Below are 19,309 nucleotides of genomic sequence, written 5' to 3' on the forward strand. Positions count from 1 at the left end.
CCGGTTAAACATGTCATTTGCTGCTGATGCGCTGTTCTAACGAGCGCAATACACCCGACGCGCACATGCACTAAAAGCCTGTTAACAGAGATACTGGACTAAGTTATCTTTCGATTCGTATTGCGCTAATACTGTCAAATACACACAAGGTTTACATAAACAAAGTTGGTCATGTCTAAAGTGAAAGAACAATAGAAAAAATGAAGAAAAAAATCTGCTTGTCAAATGCGTGTTGACTCGTTGCGCGCAGATCTTAAAGTGACAGTAGCCCTAATAGTAAACATGCTGCCGCTTGTCCTTAAAGGGACAGTTACCCAAAAATAAAAATTCTGTCATTATTTACTCTCACTCTAATGTTGTTAAATACATGTATTAATGTATTTCTTGTGCTGAACACAAAAGAAGATATTTTTAGGAGTGTGGCTAACCAGGCGGTTAACTTTTTTGTACTGTGCTCCTAAAATTCTTTGTGTGCTCCTAAATTTTTTCATTTAGGAGCACATGTACTCCTTGGGAAAAAAGTTAGCGTAGAGCCCTGTATTGACCTTATTTTTTGATATACACATGACAAAACAATTTTCTCAAGAATAAGTGCCTTATAGTTTGATATACCCTTTGCAATGCTTTTGTATAATCTGTAACAATTTTTATATTTCGTTTGGCATACACCTTTTGTATAATACCATACAAAAATATAGTAATTTTTCAGGGTTGATACATTGTGAAATTTAACTAGTATATAACATGATATTCGGCTCACCTTTTTAAATACTCTTTTCATTATTTTTTTATTAATTAATTGATTATTATTTATTTTTTTTGGATAAAAAACAATAACACTTTATTTGCGGTGCCTCTGTTACCTGTTACATACTGCAGTAATAAGTGTAAATTATACATTATTACAAGCAGCTAAACCTGCTTACTATAGGATACTATCTTACTATACTTACATTTTAACAAGGCCCACTTAAAGTAAAGCATTAGCTGCTAGCCTACCAAAAAAAAAATCAACATTTAATTTTTATTTAAATATAACAGCTTTATAGTTTTTGTTATTTTAAATAATGATTCCCTTATCTTACCTTATCGTAGTTATCTCTTAGGTAAATATTCTGACGGGGGGTAAAGAAGGTCCATTGGCAGTTGCTTGTCTTTTTTTTAAATGAATGCTCAAAACAATAGGCTATAACGTAGACAATATAACAACGAGAAGTGAAATTAAAACCTAGAAAAGATAAAAAAAAGAGGGTTATAAAATATATAAAACATTGACAAATAAATATATTATAAAATACTTACAAGTTTTGTGAATTACAAGTCAGTCAAGTCAAATGTTTACAGCTTTTTTTGCTTAACGTTAGATATTCAAACGGGAGTCCTCAGCGTTGGTTGACCTGACTGGACGTCGTTACGTCAGTCGATACTGAGTGCGGTCACGTCTTGCGGGACGGGTGCGCGCACGTCGCTGTCACTCGGAATTGGTTGTAGGAAATGCGGACACGGCGATATGTCAGGAGGGCCGTGTTTATCTCTTCCAGCGATGTGGTCCGATTCCCATTTCATGGAGGTTTCTTGACTTTCTCAAACGCAATGCACAAGTGCACTCAATGCCCGCACTGATACGGATCTGTTTGCGCGCGGATGAGTGGCAACTCAGTGCGAAGCGGCTGTGTTTAGCTAACCGTTAGCCCTTCAACACACCACCCTCCACACACAGACCCCTAACCGCACTTTTAGGTTTATCATTAAAACTTTCCTATCGGCGCAGAGGCTTATCAACGGCCTGCCTTCCTCGCGCCTTAAATCCGTTCAACGTCGGCGGAGGTGGCGGGGGGTCACGGCAACCGGTGTGGACAGGAGCCCCCCCGGCACGGACGGACAGATCCCTCAGCTGCGGGTGAGTCTGCACACTCTTCTCCATTGTCTTCTCTCAGATGAGACAGATGTGCCAAAACAGATCAACACAGTTAATAACATAATTTTCCTGCGCTATAAACCGGGAAGTTGAGCTGATCGGCCACACTGGATGCTGTAGGCATGAGCTAGCAAGTTAGCAGGCCAATTTTAGCAACTAAAGTAGTACATTACAATAAAAAACGTATCGTTTTTTATACATCGTATGTATCACGGAGTGATTGGTGATTTTCGGCATAATTAAGACTCGTTTGATGAGAGGCTGTTGCATGACAGATCGGACAGCACGATTACGTTACTGCTTTAGATTAAACTTGGCAGTCACAAATCCAGCTAACGTTACTCCTGCGGGTTAAGTCTCAGGTACCAAATGATCGCTTTATGACCTTGCTTGTGTGTCTGACTCTTATGACTGTAGTCTTGGGTTTAAAAGCGTGATGTATTTTGTATAGATGTTGGTCTTTTAGAAATGGAGGTTTCCCGGTATCCGGTACCACTGTATTATTGTCCAGTCACCTCACATGTGCGGGTTTAGTCACACTGGGATTGACGGCTCACACGTTTGCACCACCAATACCTTTTTAAAAACTTAAAGTTCTTATGTGTGGTTTGTTTACATCTCATCTCGGTCCTCATACTTTAGAAATTATTAGTCTTGGTCACCCGGAACGAGCACAGTTCATGTGTATGGGTGGAGTCCATAGACAGTAAAGGTGGAGTCCCACTAAGTAGCATTGTCCAATTCCTGAACGAATTGTTCTTTTGAGCCGGATCGTTTCAGTGAATCTTTTGAACCGATGCACAAAATCAGTTCGAACGATTCAATTACGATTTAGCCAACAACAACTGATTGAAATTACTTCAAGAGGATTTGACAGTTGGGGAAGAAAAAATGCATTACTTTAATCAAACAGCATGAATATGAAAAATATATGATTGTTTATCTTCACATACAAGTTGGTTGGTTGAATAATAGCTTGTAATAGTTAGAATAGCCTACATAGATGTAAATGTTTTAGAATTGTCTATGTAAATGCTAATTTATATTTAGGTAGCAAATGTTCTTTTTAAGATTAATTTATGAGCATTTTTAATTACACCATGTCTTAAAAAGATAATTGAATCGTTTTTGCACCTGTCTGAAAGAACCAGTTTGTGAAAATGAGCAAGACTTCCTATCTCTACCACAAAGGCTTCCAGATGAGTTTTACAATTAGGTTATTGATAGTTTATTGTGCGATAACTCTTTTTAACACATTACTTTTTAATAGTCATCTGACTTTTGTGAATGTTTTATCAGCTTTTTGTAGACACCCCATAGTTTGACAATCACACATGGTTTGTTTCAAAACCTAGTGAGCTGTCTGCATAGACAGCATGTGCTTTACATTCACAAGCATGTTCGAACTTTCAGCCACGGTGCTTCTGTCAAGGAACCACTTCCTTTTTATCTCATGTCAGCATGTGTACTCGGACACATCTATATATAGATCATAAGGAAGTCTATGAGGCAGATCTTAGTGTTAGAGGAAATTGTGGTAACCTGTTCCTTTACACTGTACCTAAACCAGATCTGTACAGACGTGTGCAGCCCATCATATCACTGTTGTTTGCATCTGCTTAATTCATTTTCATTGAGACTTTCTTTGAAACAGTTCACCAATGTCTTCTTTACCAAACAATTGAAAGATCCTCTGGTCTGAATGTCTCTTACTCTTTAGACTATGCTTAAATACAATGCTTCATGTCACGTGTTGTTACTCCTTATTGATTTAGATTTAAAACGATAATTAATCTAAACCAATTTATACTATTTTAATTCTTATTCAGCAAGAATGCTGTAAATACATTTACATTTTATTTCATTATTTCTCAGGATAAATTGCATTTAAAAGAATATTAAAATAGACAACAGCCATTATTTCATAAAATAACTGTTTTTGTGAAAAATCTGCATGCTGTCAGTTACTACATAAAATAAAAACTCATGTCACGGATTGTATAAGCAAACAAGAAATGTGTGGATATTTGCCCATTATACTTCTATTGTAAGTGCATTTTTCTATACATTATTTTTAATAATATTCCTCAAAGACATGTCATTCTAAAAGGCTTATTGTCTAACAAATGGATGAATAATAGATGATAAAACAAATATAGAATAACCGACACAATCCAGCATCAGGTCAGTAGTCGGAGAGTCTGCGGTCTTTAGTGGCTGTTCAAACAGATTCGACCACATGAGCGTTTACACTATGAAAGCAATCCGGTCGAATGCGTTTTCGACTACCTCTGAAAGTGGACAAGCTCAAAACATTTTGGACCCCGTTTACACCTTTATTTAGAGTCGTCAACTTGTGATCGGATTGACGAAAACGCTTCTTAATACCAGGTTTAAACAGGGCCTTTAAGTTGGCTGAGACCAGCTTTGGAAACTGTGCTTATTTTCTTTTTTTGAACATTTCCATTTTTATGAAATACTATATTTCAGTATAGCTTTTCCTCTCATTTATTTTAATTGATAAGAGAGAATAGTATCTGACTTGTGATTATTGTGAAAAAGAGACAATAATGATCAGAAATTGGTTTTGGAGCAGCACACTTTTGTTTAATGCCTTTTAGATGTTATTATTTTAAGGTGAAAAAAATGGGAAAATCGTATCTCTGAAGAGTTGTGATAATAGGAGACATGCTCATGGAATTTGAGAGAAGATTTATTTGGTTCTTTATTTTTTATACGTTCGTTAATGTTTTCTCTCTTTTCCTGGCAACTGAGAGTCTTAGTCACATTTAAACACCTGCTTCATTGCAGCCATTCACTTCTCAGACCAAAAGGGGCTTACTCTTTTAATGAAATGACAGGGTTTGTTTTTATTCTTATATTTCAAGGAATAATAATCACTGACTCTGGTTTTGTCTCTCTTTTGATCAGCTGTATCATTGAGGAGCAGCTATGGCTGAAATCTCTGCCCTCACTCCTTCCCCTCCCAGTATGAGCGACCAATCAGTGCCTGCTCCCTCCAGCCCACAGCCTCTCCCTTCAGAAACTCCCATCCCAAAATCATCTCTCTACGGGGACCGAGCCGTAATGGGAAACCCAATGTTACAGGCAGGTGGAAAAAACTCTTCGTCTTGGGAGCCCACACCTGGCCAAAACAATGCAGCTGCCTCTTCAACGGCAACAAAGAGTGCTGTTGAACCACCAGTAGAGGTACTAGCTGCTACAGATACAGAGTCTAATGGGAAAAGTGATTTCATTGGCCAAACAGAACGGCACTTTGAAGCACAGGGCTCAGAGCAGGAACAGCAGATGCCTCTGTCGCCTGAACTTAATCCCAGTCCTAATCTGTATCCCATCGTTCAAGTCAGCCAGAATTCCAGTCCTGCTCCCCCCATGGATGTTCCTCCTCAGTTTACCCCTCCTCCCGTTCCAGTCTCCTCCAACCCGGCCCCCTCTTCACAAGATTCCAGGCAAACAGAAGCACAAACAGCCCCACAGCCCGAGCCCATCCAAAACCCCGAACCCATCAGTCCCAGCACCGACAAGATGACCCCTGAGCCCCCCTGCACACCCTCCAGGCCCGAACCCCCAGCTGTACTGGTGCAGGAGTCTGGTGGGCCCATGTTCCTGCCCTCCACGTACAGGCGTCCAGCCCCGGACACGCTCAGCTACCTGGAGTCGGCCAGCCTGATGTCAGGAACTCTGGAGTCTCTGTCAGGGCTCGGCGAGGACGGCAGCTCGGTGGGGTCAGACTCGGAGATCAACGGTCCAGTGAGGCGTACAGATAAATATGGCTTCCTGGGAGGAGCGCAGTACAGTGAGGGAAGGTGGGTGGTTGTGAACCGAATGACACACAAACACATTCTCACATTATTTTTCTTATAAGCACAGAGAGTAAAGACTAACCACTTCAGATTATAAGAGCATGTCACATATTTCAACATTTAATGTGTTAAAAGAGTGTTTTACAATGTACAAATTCTTCTTTCCTGCATATTGAAACTTGTCTCTATTTGCTTTTCGACTGTCAGCTGCTTGCTTGTAAACTTAATTCTGATATTAATATAATAATATTTGAATATAATATTGCTTAAAGTGATTCCAATGATATCATTCCTCTTTGTCATTAATATTGTTATAGTTGTGGTGTGGGCTTAATGTGAATAGGCTTTAAAGAGTTTGTATGATTGATTCATTTTTATGATTCAGCTCAAACTGTCAGTTACAAAGAATCAATTTGAAACTTTGATTCAACGATTCATTTTGCAGCATCCCTGCCGATATTACCTGAAGTCTTTGTTTTTCATATACAGTATATTGTAAAGTATATATTAAAAATGTTTTAGTAAACTTTAAGTAGGTAAATATTGATTTTTATTACGATTTTATATAAATTATAAATATGTTATATACATTTTTTATATATAATTATAATTTGATAGTGTTAATTTAGTGCAACACATTGGAAAACAGGCATTAATGATTTAACTGTTAATGATAATAGCGTTTTACTGTTTTTAAGCCATTTCTGAACAAATACATAAAATATATAGGCCTGTTGATTATTGTCAAAGGCAGAAAAGTCCACGAACATGTGTAAAGAAAGGATTTGATTTCATTCATGTTGAAACTCATATATTGAATGTTCTGTTTGGCTCTACTTGGTTCGATAAATCAGCGTAAGCCTTTATAATGAATGAGATTGATAGGGTAACTGCCAGCACCTGATGTGAAGTGTGCTGCTGGGGTATTAATAATTTACGCCTACAGCTGAGAGCAGAATTTGGTGCGTTTTTCCTGTGTCCGTCTCTCTCGCTGCTTCTCTGTGTCCTTGGTGTGTTTGTTGTAAGTGACTCAGGTTGTGCTGAGAGGGTTCGTCTGAGTCAGAGTGCTCTGACTGTCTCACTTTTTGTCTCTCTTCCCTCGGCTGTCTCTGCTTTATCTCTAGTTCTGACCAATTCAACTTAAAATAGCCGCTAACACTGTCCTTTACGTTTGAACGTTTCCTTTTTTAATTCCGGCTCAGCCTAACTTATTAACCACCACATGCTTTTTCAGCTATTTAAAAATGGTCAGTGTGGGTTAGTCTTAAATTAGACTTTCTCATATGCTCAGCGTGCTGTCTGTCAGATTTAGATCTCTGCTATTTTTGTTTACAAGTTATTGTCTCAGTCTGACACTTTCACAAGTACTAGTCAAGTTACAAGGCTAAACAAATCTCAAAGCCTATTTATCACATATCGCATATCACAAGTCACATTATTTGCTACAGATTAAATGTTATAAACTAATTCAGTAAAATATGTTACTCTGGGATATTTCATTGTAATAGAAATATGTCAACTTTCAGACTTGTTACTTCAAACAGAAGGTCACTACCCTTCTTTCACTACTTTTTATCTATAATAAATGATATATAAATATTATTTAATTATTATAAATTATTAAAAAATATATACATTTTATAATACATTTTTAATGGTATTAACTTCAAAATGCAATACATCTAAACGGTGTAGCAATGTTCTGAGATGTTATTTCTTGTCTGTAAGCTACTGACTTGTTCACTATGTTCACAAATTTCTACTTTAGAGACCGAGTGAAGGCTGAATTTAAGTAAGTTGAGTCATTTTTTTTTTACTAGATGGTTTCCTGAATAGTGTAAATACTGGCTCTGTGCTGCAATCTTGTGTTTGAGGATCTTGACAAGCCCCAAATAGCGTGATTTGTTCAATCAGTGGTGCGAGTTTGAGGCGGGACAATTGTTTTTTGGTCTGTCCTTATAAAACTATCATTATTTTTGCAATTCCGTTTAGTGCCACAGAAATCACACTTTGACTTAGTAAGACCAAGTCTCAGACACGAGGTGTTCTACTATCTGTCTGGCATCACTACTACCGGTACTTGGCTTGTTCATTTGGTAGATGTTATTTCTCTACAAAGCTACAAAACTGGTAACACTTTGTTTATAAGTGATGTGGTTACACGTTACTACATGTTCTTACTATAGTAATAACAGTAAATTATGCATAATTACAAGTAACTAACCCTAAACCTAATCGTAACTAAAGAAAGTACATGTATTTAATTAAGTACAATGAAACTGCTTCACCTTAAAATATACTGTAATTTACCAATAACTCTGAAGATTTCAGGGCTTTCTAATTAGTTTTGAGAGATTCAAAAGCAGCAATTGTCTGTATATTAGATGTCTGTTCTCTCAGATTCAGAGTAAACCATTTTGACTTTGAGCCATTTTTCAAAAGCTCAACATTATCTCTGGGCGTGTGTGGGTGCTTGTAGGTTTATGCGTTGTATGTGGTTTATGTGTTTGTGAATCCCTCTCTGTCTTGTAGCGAGGCAGAAATCGCTGTGGCAGTGGCGAGGCAGAGAGAGATGAAATGGCTGGACATGTTCAGAAACTGGGACAAATGGGTATCCCGGCGCTTTCAAAAGGTCTGTTTCTTATTTAAAGGGTCACAGAAGACATTTCTGACTGGATTAGAAAATACAGTGCTTATGAATGTTAATACTTATTGAGTTATGTTTTCTTTCTGATGCAGGTAAAAATCCGCTGCAGGAAAGGAATCCCTTCCTCTCTCAGAGCTAAAGCCTGGCAGCTGCTTTCCAACAGCCAGGAGCTCCTCGACTCCAATCCTAGAAAGTTTGAGGTATGGTCAGGTTAATACATACTATTGCTGTTGTTAACTATTTAGTTTTTACGATCAAGGGCCTCCTGACTAAAATTAAACAATGAAAAGACAGACACATCAGATTATATATGATGTTTTTATTGTATTACACCATTAATTGCATCTGCTAATCACATTGCATTTTTTGTTCCAGTTCACATTTGATAGTTCAGCTGTGACCACTAACAACATTGTGTTAAACGGGCAAGAAAAATGGCCACAAAACACAACCATTTTGTTGCAATTTGGAACCCTTTCTTACCTTTTTAATGTTCTTATACTCACTTAGCAGTCATGTATATCTTAATTTAGATGATCAAAACACTTGTTTTTAATGTACACATTTTTTTATTATAGACCTATTTGTTCACTTTCCTTTTTTTTTTGTCTCTTAGGAGTTGGAGCTAGAGCAGGGAGATCCAAAGTGGTTGGACATCATAGAGAAGGACTTGCACAGGCAGTTCCCGTTTCATGAGATGTTTGCTGCTCGGGGAGGACATGGGTAAATTCAGATGAGGGTTTTATCAAGAGAAAGAGTGATGTAGGGCTTTTATTTAGATTGTTACACAATCATGGAAACTGAAGGACGGAATTTTTTTAATATATATAACGTGACATACTGTCTTTCCACGCGATTCTAAAGACCTCTTTAGTTTGTTTCCATTTGCGCTCTAAGTTACGAGTTTCTCTCTTGATAACATGCGTAGCACTGTTGTACCATGGTGCTTTAGTTTTCTCTCTAACCTTTTTTAATCTAATTGGTGCAACAATTTCTAATGTACTAGAGAAAATGGTGCTCATACTGCTAGTCATTTCCTCTAGTTCATCTGTTTGTTTGGGTTCACTGAGGAGCTGAGATAGATCAGGTAAGCTATTCAAGAATTTTAGGAAATCCGCATAGGGGCCTGGCGGTCTATATACAGTAGCCAAGGCTAGAGATAATAGGGATTTCTTTCTTACATCTAAAAGCGTCACATTTAGCACAAGTACTTCAAACAAATTAAACCTGTGACCTGTTTTCTGAGTAACATTAAGAATATCTCTATAGATTGTTGCAACACCGCCGCCACGACCAATCAGACGGGGCTCATGCTTATAACCGTATCCTGGTGGAGTGAACTCATTAAGACCGAAATAATCATTCGATTTAAGCCAGGTTTCTGTAAGGCAAAGTACATCGAAGCTATTATCTGTGACCATTTCATTTACAATAACCGCCTTAGGTGTAAGCGATCTAATGTTTAGAAGACCTAGCTTTAGACATTGTTTTTGTTCACTAATACTGAGATTTTCTGGTTTAATCACAATTAGATTTTTCTTAGATCCTGCAGTAGATTTATTGTTTGGCCTCACTAAACGAGGAATAGACACAGTTTCTATATAGTGTTCTACACTGGTACTTATATCAATTAATTTGGGACAGCAAAGAATGTGATTTGGACTTTGACTTACTAGTCATATGGTGTGTAACGTCTTGGAGATGTTGTCCGACAGAACAGCCGCTCTGATATGGAAAGACCATGAAAGGGAGTCTGAAATATGAATGCCTAAAAACTTAAAAGTATTAACCATTTCAACTGCAGAGTTATTAATGTAGACAGGTAAATGTGTGGTTTTATTTCTTCTAAAATCTATGATGACCTCCTTGGTTTTCCCCACATTCAGGGACAGATTATTTCTTCGGCACCACATGATCAAATTACTCACCTCATCCCTATAGGAAATTTCATTATTGCTGTCAATGAGTCCTACCACAGTAGTATCGTCTGCTAATTTCACAATACTATTTGAGGGATATTTTGCAATACAGTCATAGGTATACAGACTATATAATAGAGGACTAAGACAGCAACCTTGAGGTGCTCCGATATTTAACACTATAGGGGCTGAGTATGTAGTGCCTACTCTAACTGTCTGGGGACGGCCTGTTAAAAAATCCTGTATCCACCTGCAGATGGAAGTACAGAGGCCCAGGTCTAACAACTTGGATATTAAAATGGAAGGTCTGATGGTATTGAAGACACTGCTATAATCAACAAACAGCATCCTGACATACGTATCCCTACCCTCTAGATGTTGAAGTGTAGTATGTAAAACCAAAGATACAGCATTATCCACAGCTCTATTTGATCTATATGCATATTGTAGTGGATTATTAAAGACAGGAATGCAGTTGTTAATATATGATTTCACAAGCAGTTCAAAGCACTTCATTATCACAGAAGTCAAGGCTACAGGTCTAAAATCATTCATACAGGTGGCAGTTGTTTTCTTAGGCACAGGAATTATGATTGATTATGAAAACAATTTGGAACCATACAAAGAGAGAGTGACAGGTTAAAAATATCAGTAAAAACAGATGCAAGTTGGCTATAACATGTCCTTAAGACTCGCGGAGTAATGCCATCAGGCCCAGCAGCCTTCCCTATTTTCACAGCTTTAAAAACCTTACATGTATCAGCAACTGAGACCTGGAATGCTTGACTGCCAAAGGCATCCCCATCAGGAGATGATATGTCTGTGTGTGTGTTCCCACATGAAGGTATTTTAACATGCACATCCCCAGTTGGAGATGTTCCCCGCGTCAGTGCCTCAGCAGCGCATTCAAAACGAGCATAAAAATGGTTCAAGTCATCTGGGAAGGAAGCAGAGCTTGTTATGACGCCGCTAGGTTTGGCCTTATAGCTAGTGACCGCTTGTAGGCCTTGCCAGACACGCCTAGTCCCCTTCAGAACAATATCGCTCTATCTTGTCCCGATGTTGTTTTTTAGCAGGTTTGATTGCATTCCTAAGCTCGTATCTCGCGCTCTTGTAACGAGCATCATCCCCAGATCCCCAGCCACTGTCCTCTCATGCAATTTCACACGTACGTTTTTGTTCACCCACGATTTTTCGTTAGGGTAAACACAGAAAGTACGTGTGGGAATACAACTGTCCACACAGAATTTATTATTAAGCATGTTGTGTTTTGATTGTTTAACCTTTAAAGGAGAACTCCAGCGCAAAATGAACCTTTGGTCTAATTACACATTGTTACCTAGTCAACCGTTATCTGAGATTTGTTTTCATGATTATCGAATGTAAATAGTTTTATCTCTAAAAACAGTTTAGCCTATAACGCTAGTATAACGCTAGTATATGGGGCGTAGAGTAATGACAAATAAAAATCGCTTGTTAATACCACTAACAAGGCTCAAAATAGCCCCACACTAACACGGTAGCATAATGAGGGTCCCTACCTTCAAACCGAAGCATTGAGAACTTTGACAGTGTCCAGACAGTTTAATAAGAAGATATTTTATACATACAGTCAACTTCACGTATACAAGCAGAAGCCATCTTAGAAAAACAGACTCGATCAGTCGATCAACGAAACGCCGATCTAAATGCGCTGGACCATATGAGATTCTACACAGTTCAGCGCATTTGGATCAGCGTTTCATTGATCGACTGATCGAGTCTGTTTTTCTAAGATGGCATCTGCTTGTATACGTGAAGTTGACTGTATGTATAAAATATCTTCTTATTAAACTGTCTGGACACTGTCAAAGTTCTCAATGCTTCGGTTTGAAGGTAGGGACCCTCATTATGCTACCGTGTTAGTGTGGGGCTATTTTGAGCCTTGTTAGTGGTATTAACAAGCGATTTTTATTTGTCATTACTCTACGCCCCATATACTAGCGTTATACTAGCGTTATAGGCTGAACTGTTTTTAGAGATAAAACTATTTACATTCGATAATCATGAAAACAAATCTCAGATAACGGTTGACTAGGTAACAATGTGTAATTAGACCAAAGGTTCATTTTGCGCTGGAGTTCTCCTTTAATAATAAAGTTTTTTTTTTTTCAAAACAAGCAGAACACCATAATTTCATAAAATTATTGCCCATACCACAAAAATAAATATCAGCTATTCTTATTGTCAAAAGTTGTATGTGTGTGTGTGTTCAGGCAGCAGGACCTGTTCCGTATACTGAAGGCCTACACAATCTACCGGCCGGATGAAGGCTACTGTCAGGCCCAGGCACCAGTGGCAGCAGTGCTGCTCATGCACATGCCCGCTGAGGTAAGCTCAGTCTAGGTTGCTGGTCTAGGCTGATTTTCATTAAACAGACAGCATGAAGATAATATGACTTGAGTAATATCACAGGATATAACCGTCACCATCTTCACTGTTATTTTCTTCTAGCAAGCCTTCTGGTGTCTTGTGCAAATCTGTGAGAAGTTTTTGCCTGGCTACTACAGTGCTGGGTTGGTGAGTAACCAATAGAGACTCTTACTAGGACCACAGAGGAGAGTGTTTATTTTTTATAAACTCCTCTTTCTTCTCCTCTCCTGTCCATCAGGAGGCTATCCAGCTGGACGGAGAGATTTTTTTCTCTCTTCTGAGGAGAGTGTGTCCCATGGCTTACCGTCACCTGAAGAAATTTAAGATCGACCCTATCTTGTACATGACAGAGTGGTTTATGTGCATTTTCTCCCGTACGCTGCCTTGGTCTTGTGTCCTCCGTGTCTGGGACATGTTCTTCTGTGAAGGTCAGTCATACACATTTCAGCAGTCATTACTCCAGCCTTCAGAGTTACATGATCCTTCAGAAATCATTCTGATATGCTGATTTGGTGTTCAAGAAACATTATTCTTATTAGAATAAAAGTGTATTTAATAGTTTTTTTATGTTGTTTGTCAGGAGTGAAGATTGTGTTCCGGGTGGGTTTGGTGCTACTTAAGCAGATGCTAGGGTCTGTGGATAAGCTCCGTGAGGTGCAGGGCATGTACGAGACCATGGAGCGACTTAGGAACATCCCCCCTGAAAGCATCAAGGAGGAAGTTCTGGTTCAAGAGGTGTGCACACAAACTCACTCTTACAAGAAGACTCGCAATAGAGAAGTAGCAGTGCAGTACGCTGTGTCCTTTCTCATACTCTCTGCTCTGTTTTCAGGTGGTCTCTCTGTCTGTGACGGAGGCCCTGATCGAGAGGGAGTGCAGCATTCAGGTGCGTAAGTGGCGGGAATCTCGTGGAGAATTGACCCACCAACCGAATCGCCGTTTGCATGGCACACGGGCCATCTTCGAGCAGAAACACCGGGCCGCTGCGATCAGCTCTGGCGGCAGCTTGTCATTTCTGGGTGGTCATATCCCTGCCCCCGGACCCTTGCGTGCATCATCAAGCCTCCTGTCACTTCCTGGTCTTAGAAAGTCCAAGATGCCATTTCATTCACAGAATAAGAAGAGCTCCACCTCTGGCAGCTTGGGCCAGGATATCGTCCCAATGCAGCCACTTGGGGGCAGTGCCAGTGTAGTAGCCTCAAAACCTCCAGTGCCGTCTGCCTCTAATGCTGGAGCCGGTGGGCGTCCACCGGCACCGCATAGGCCCAGTCCTCTAGCTACAACATCTTCTACTACCACACCACCGGTTCCAACCGCACACGCATCCAGTGCGCACATGCTCCAGCCGTCGCCTAAAGTTGTCTCTGAACAAATCACCCCCACCATCCCATCACCCACCGCAAACAACTCACCATTACCCCCGTGCCCAGATACTCCAAAAACAGCAGTAGAGGAAGACGGGAAAAAGAAAAAGAAAACCAAGGAGGACAAAAGACGGGAGAAAGAGGAGGAGAAGCTAAAATCGCGGGAGAAGAAAGATAAGGACAAGAATGAGAAGGATAGGATGAAGAAGGAGAAGGAGAAAGCCGAGAAGGAGAAGAAAAAGGAGAAGGGGGGTAAGAAAAAAGACAAAGGGGGAGGAGGAGAGACGGAGGAGAAGAATGGAGCCACAGCGGCGAAAGATTTGGCCTAATTCTGCCCCGGCGTCCCTTCAACAAGAAGAGGACAAGGAATCGAAATGGCTGCAGACTGGTGAAAAGAGACAAGCGAACTATCTTCTGTAACGTCCATTTCATCTCAAGTACTCATTTCACAAGGATAACTGGATCTGCATCTGCCCCATGTCTCTCATCTCGTCTGCACAGTGCTTTCACCCAATGCTGCAACAGGAAGCGGTTCTTACTCAGCTTTTTATTATTTTCTTTTTTGAAGTTTGATACCTGATTGATGAGATCAGCTGGATAATTAGTAGTCAATTCTAGTGTACTGGGTGCCATGGTGTACATACAGTAGACCTCTAGCGCCATCTGTGCCAGTCCAACCCCACAATCCCCCTCTGTTCGTTACCCGAGAGGTGTCTCAACCAGAATACCTGAATAAAACATTTCTGCAGTGCGAAAAGCGCAGCAGTGTCTAATAATAAGTTATATTTTTAGTGTTCTGGAGGACCTATTTATTCATCGTACTGTTGCTTGTTAGTGTGTGTTCTTGAATGTCTGTGCCTTGGCAGTGTAGTGAATTGTATCAGTCTCGTGCAGCACACGGGTCTTGTCTTCTTTCTTTTCAGTCTCCTTTCAAAAGAGCTTTTTTTTTTTTCCTGTTGTGCTCTGATAGGAGGAATTAATAAGTGTTGAGAAGAGCCAAATTTAACACAGGGAAAGGTGTGTTCTCTTTCATAACTGTGGAAAGAGCCACTTTTAACTATCCATTTAACAAACGTTTGAATACCTGAATTAACATAATTACTAAGAGGAAATAAAAACGGTTCTTGGTTGAGTGTGCTTGTGTATCTCTGCGCAAAGACTGCAAACTCGTTAGATCTCAATCCATCGTTATGTCAGCCTCACCAAATATTTCCTCTTGCCGCAGATGAGCTTATTATTTCTTTGTTTCTCTTTTCGAACAAATTGCATCACATAAACTGCAGTAAAGGTTAAAAATTCTGCCAAGCGTGTAGATCACTCCAGATATCTGTGTGGTTTGATGTTAATTATCTTGATGTTGATATGGGTGTAGAGTTCAGACTACGATTTTAACAAATGTATGCACTGAGGACTGTTGATTTTCAGCACTAACCTTGATGGGTTCATTAATATAGGGCACTCTCTAATCCAGTTCACATGACTCCTTTAGTCCTCGCCTTGTTGGATGGGAAGGTTTTGGTGTAGCATTAACCTTTGACCTTTGAAGTTTTCGGCCTCAGGCTGTAATGTTTTGATGTAAAAACTATTAATTTAATTGGATGAAACCATGTAATATCTATTACCGCTATTATTAGTCTTATTTTGGATTAGATTTTTTATTTTTCTATGCAAGTAAATGGAGGCCTGGTAGACTGGAATGGCAGTGAGCTTTGTTTTAGGAGTGTTGTATTTAATCACAGGATTTATTATTTTATATTTTATTTTCATGCGCTGAAAATGATTTTTGCACATTTTTCTCCCAACATCCTGAAGAAAAAAAACAAGCAGTTGTTATTTATTTAAGACATTTTATAATCACTAGCTTGTCTAATTTTACTGCAGTATTTGTTTCTTGAGAGATGATTTCATACTGATTATTATTTTGTTCTGATCTTTTTATTATTATTATTATTATGTCCCATTGAAGGGGGAAATGATCCCAAAGAGTTGTGAAAGAAAAGGAATGGATCAATAAAATGTGTGCGAGGCATTTCTGTGGTAATTAAATGTTAAATATTGTCCTTAACAAAACTTTAACTCAAAGTGTTACTCTTGATGAACACTGGCGAACTAAACTCCACCATAATCCACTGACCCCTCAGTATTATGAATTATTCTGATACATTCACTAGGTGATTGGACCATACCTATGCTTTTAGGGCTCCTACTCAGTATATAATATTATTGTCAAGACAGAAGAAACCTGAAGTGGTTTCTGGGTTGCAGTATGGTAGCCAATAATACCCTGTCAATGTTCAAATGGTGTCTCCTGTGTTTACTGGACTCGTTGCATCGTTCAGATCCAACTGCAGGGGATCAATCCACCTCCTCACCTATCAGTGGTGCCCTTACTGACCTCAGTGGTCATTGCTTCCTCTAAAGGCACTGCTGTTCAAATGAAAAGCAAGCAAATTATGTCTATGCAAACTTTGTTCCTTACCGTTTGTACAATGTAGATGTTGACATTTATGTTGTGGCCACCAGGGGCCTCAGACTACCTTCCCTGTTGACACGAGCACTGGATCTGCTGAAGGTGTAGTGGAGTGGGATGTCCATGGCCTGTTACTTTCAGATAACCTGGGTGATCTAGATTAAGGTGTTTAATTATTCTTAATAATTGCTCTAAGTTCTAAGCACTGGCATAAACCTGGTTTTGCACCTGTAAGGCCATCTTCACTAACACCATCCTGTCTGTATTGCCAACCAAGGGTACGACCGGTGGACTTAATATGTTTCTGATGCTGTGCTCACCAATAATTAATGAAAGGCCACCCAGTGTTGGTTTACTAACACTCTGAGACAGCTGGGACTGGGTGTGAAGTAGTTTGTCTCATGGATTTCTGCATTGGTAATTACGACCCAGTGTATGTTATAGAATTGTTGTAAAATAAATTATCATTTTCATTTTAGTGTTTGTTTAGGTTAGTACTCTCATTCTGTCCTCTGTATGTCTCATACTTGTTTTTAAGTTTACATGAAACCATTTACAGTTGAGAATGAAATAAATTCATAGATGAAGGCCGCTGTTCTGAAACTGCTGAAGAGGAAGTTCACAGTGTATTTAATAATTACAGGTGTGATGAATAATAAATCATAATATATTAAAATCTCCCTCAAGAGTGTTTTTTTATATTTATGTTATGAGTCATTTTAAGTGTCATTTAACTATTTTGATACAATTCCTTAGTCGCCATTCTGCAAAATTTTAATTCAAATTTTTTTTTAGGTTTTTTTGTCACGTTTACTTGATTTACATCACGTGGTTCGGGAGACATCAACAAAGGATTTATTTTTTCAATTGAGGGTGTTGCGGGAGCGGTTTAATTGAAAATCTCACTTTATTCAATGAGAAATCTTGCAATTTCTTGTACCTTATGTGGAAATGTACATTAAGTAGGCTACTTTTACTCAGATCGCACTTGACAGAAGCAAGAAATACTTTACTTTTGAGGTGAGGCATTTTTACCTCTTTATAAATTGTTTTTCACTTTTTCCAAAGTTACTGATAATCTGTCATAATTTTGCCACCCTTATGTCGTTAAAACTTTTCTTGTCGATTGAAGAATGTCGATTAAAGGGTTTGTTTCGGTCAAATCAGAAAGGTTGATAATTCTGAAAGAAAAATCGCCATGAATCTAGGCCTATCTATAGTAAACGTGGAAAGTGTGGGCTACACTTAAAGAAGAGTCTTGTTGATTTTTTTTTACTAGCGCTACAATCATTGATTACAATCAAGACATTGTCCACTGCAGAGCCAAATGACACACAGCTCCACCTCTCTGGAGGTCATGGGTTGAGTTATGGGTAAGGTTAGGGAGTGGTCGCCGGATATTCTAGTTACGACCAAATTACATTCAGAGATGGCGAGCTGGACTTCACTCTCCACCCACGGCTCTGCATTGCCTCACATGTGAGTTCCAAATGAAATACAGTAGCACAAGATGAAATAAAATGTTACTAAAGCTTTTTAATGTTGTTTGAAATCCTAAGACCTTTTCACTGCATTTCAGATAGTGAAAATACATTTGAATGTGTGTGAAGTTTGCCACAAATAATTTACCATAATAGGACAGTCAGTTATAAATGACACCACCCGAAAAAAGTTCAAAGGTCAGATGTTGAAAACAAAGTTTGACAAATAATGTTTGTCTTAAATATATGTAAGATATAAAGTCATATATTTTTTTCTAGCTGTTCAATCAGAGTTATAGAAATAATTATATCTTCATATTTTGAAGTAAAGCTTCTTAATGAGAAGCCTATACTTTCTATTATCTTTATATAGGCCTACCGTACTGTGGTCACGATGAGATGAGGTGAACAAGTTTATTCGGTCTTTCTTTAATTATAAAACAAAGAATCAAAAACAGTGAGGAATTGAACGGCCCTATTGTCCTATGCCTGTGCAATGTCCCGATTTTTACACTCATAACAAATAAATAAATATGCTCTGAGAGAATGCAAAAGAAAATCTTTATTGGGTGAACTCTTCCATACATGCATCACCTCGACGTTTAGTTTTGTTATTATGGATTAAATGTTAAATTGGACTTTCACAGTTTTAAACCAAAGCCAGTGCACTTCAGCAAGATGTGTTTTCTGCTCATTGCTGTTTTAATAATTAGAAAACAGGCAATTAATGCTTAAAACATTTAAAACCTTTCAATTTATGTGGAGGCGAATGTGGCATATAGCAGCTCCTCTGTTATCATTGCCGTTGTAGGACTATCATTGTCCACCAGGTAGCGCTGGTCACATTATGCTGGTCACCCTTGAGATTTACTGCATCATTATCCTGCAGTCGTATGCAGCTTTCCCTATCTCACAGTATCATCTTTATGCTCTGTAATTACAAACAGACTCGTCTAGTTTCTTCCCACCTATCACACACAGCCAGCAGACATAGCAGTACAAAAAGATGTTTTATTCACAGTTTGTGTCTTTTATTGGTTACAGAAGAGTTTCTGACAGAGCAAAGCAGGCCCAGATGCAGAAAGCAAAAGGGTAGATTAAAAAAAAAAAAACATGGATAGAGAAATAGTGAAGAGGAGGGGAGAGGGGGAGTGAAGAGGATATGTTTTCTTTCAATCCCCTCTCTCCTCTCTTCCTTGGATGGTCTGTCTCTCTCACTCCCTCTGTGACAAGCTTGGCATCGCTTTTAGGAGGCCCAACTCTCTCGGTACAAA

At 38.9% G+C, this 19,309-nt stretch overlaps 1 protein-coding gene across 2 annotated transcripts; it reads left to right on the forward strand.

Annotated features, from left to right (window-relative positions):
• Positions 1-1,318: 1,318 nt before the first annotated feature.
• On the forward strand, positions 1,319-17,234 carry tbc1d10b (TBC1 domain family, member 10b). Of its 2 annotated transcripts, XM_079613777.1 has the most exons (11): positions 1,398-1,900; positions 4,850-5,745; positions 7,511-7,534; positions 8,275-8,374; positions 8,482-8,589; positions 9,006-9,112; positions 12,564-12,678; positions 12,802-12,867; positions 12,959-13,148; positions 13,301-13,455; positions 13,553-17,234. In XM_079613777.1, the coding sequence occupies exons 2-11, from the start codon at positions 4,871-4,873 to the stop codon at positions 14,411-14,413; spliced, it is 2,601 nt and encodes an 866-aa protein (XP_079469903.1). In that variant the 5' UTR covers positions 1,398-1,900; positions 4,850-4,870; the 3' UTR covers positions 14,414-17,234. The 2 variants fall into 2 exon arrangements, with proteins under 2 accessions (XP_079469904.1, XP_079469903.1); XM_079613778.1 differs by lacking the exon at positions 7,511-7,534 and having other exon boundaries at positions 1,319-1,900.
• The last annotated feature ends 2,075 nt before the right edge of the window (positions 17,235-19,309 follow it).

The sequence above is a fragment of the Phoxinus phoxinus genome, assembly GCF_949152265.1.
Source record: "Phoxinus phoxinus genome assembly, chromosome: 1".
NCBI lineage: Eukaryota > Metazoa > Chordata > Actinopteri > Cypriniformes > Leuciscidae > Phoxinus > Phoxinus phoxinus.

Bases quoted from the DNA above. Each gene is read 5' to 3' on its own strand.
- tbc1d10b (XM_079613777.1), top strand. From the start codon at position 4,871: ATGGCTGAAATCTCTGCCCTCACTCCTTCCCCTCCCAGTATGAGCGAC. The intron at 8,590-9,005 runs GTATGGTCAGGT...TTTGTCTCTTAG, and splicing joins CCAATCCTAGAAAGTTTGAG to GAGTTGGAGCTAGAGCAGGG. The intron at 13,149-13,300 runs GTCAGTCATACA...GTTGTTTGTCAG, and splicing joins GGACATGTTCTTCTGTGAAG to GAGTGAAGATTGTGTTCCGG.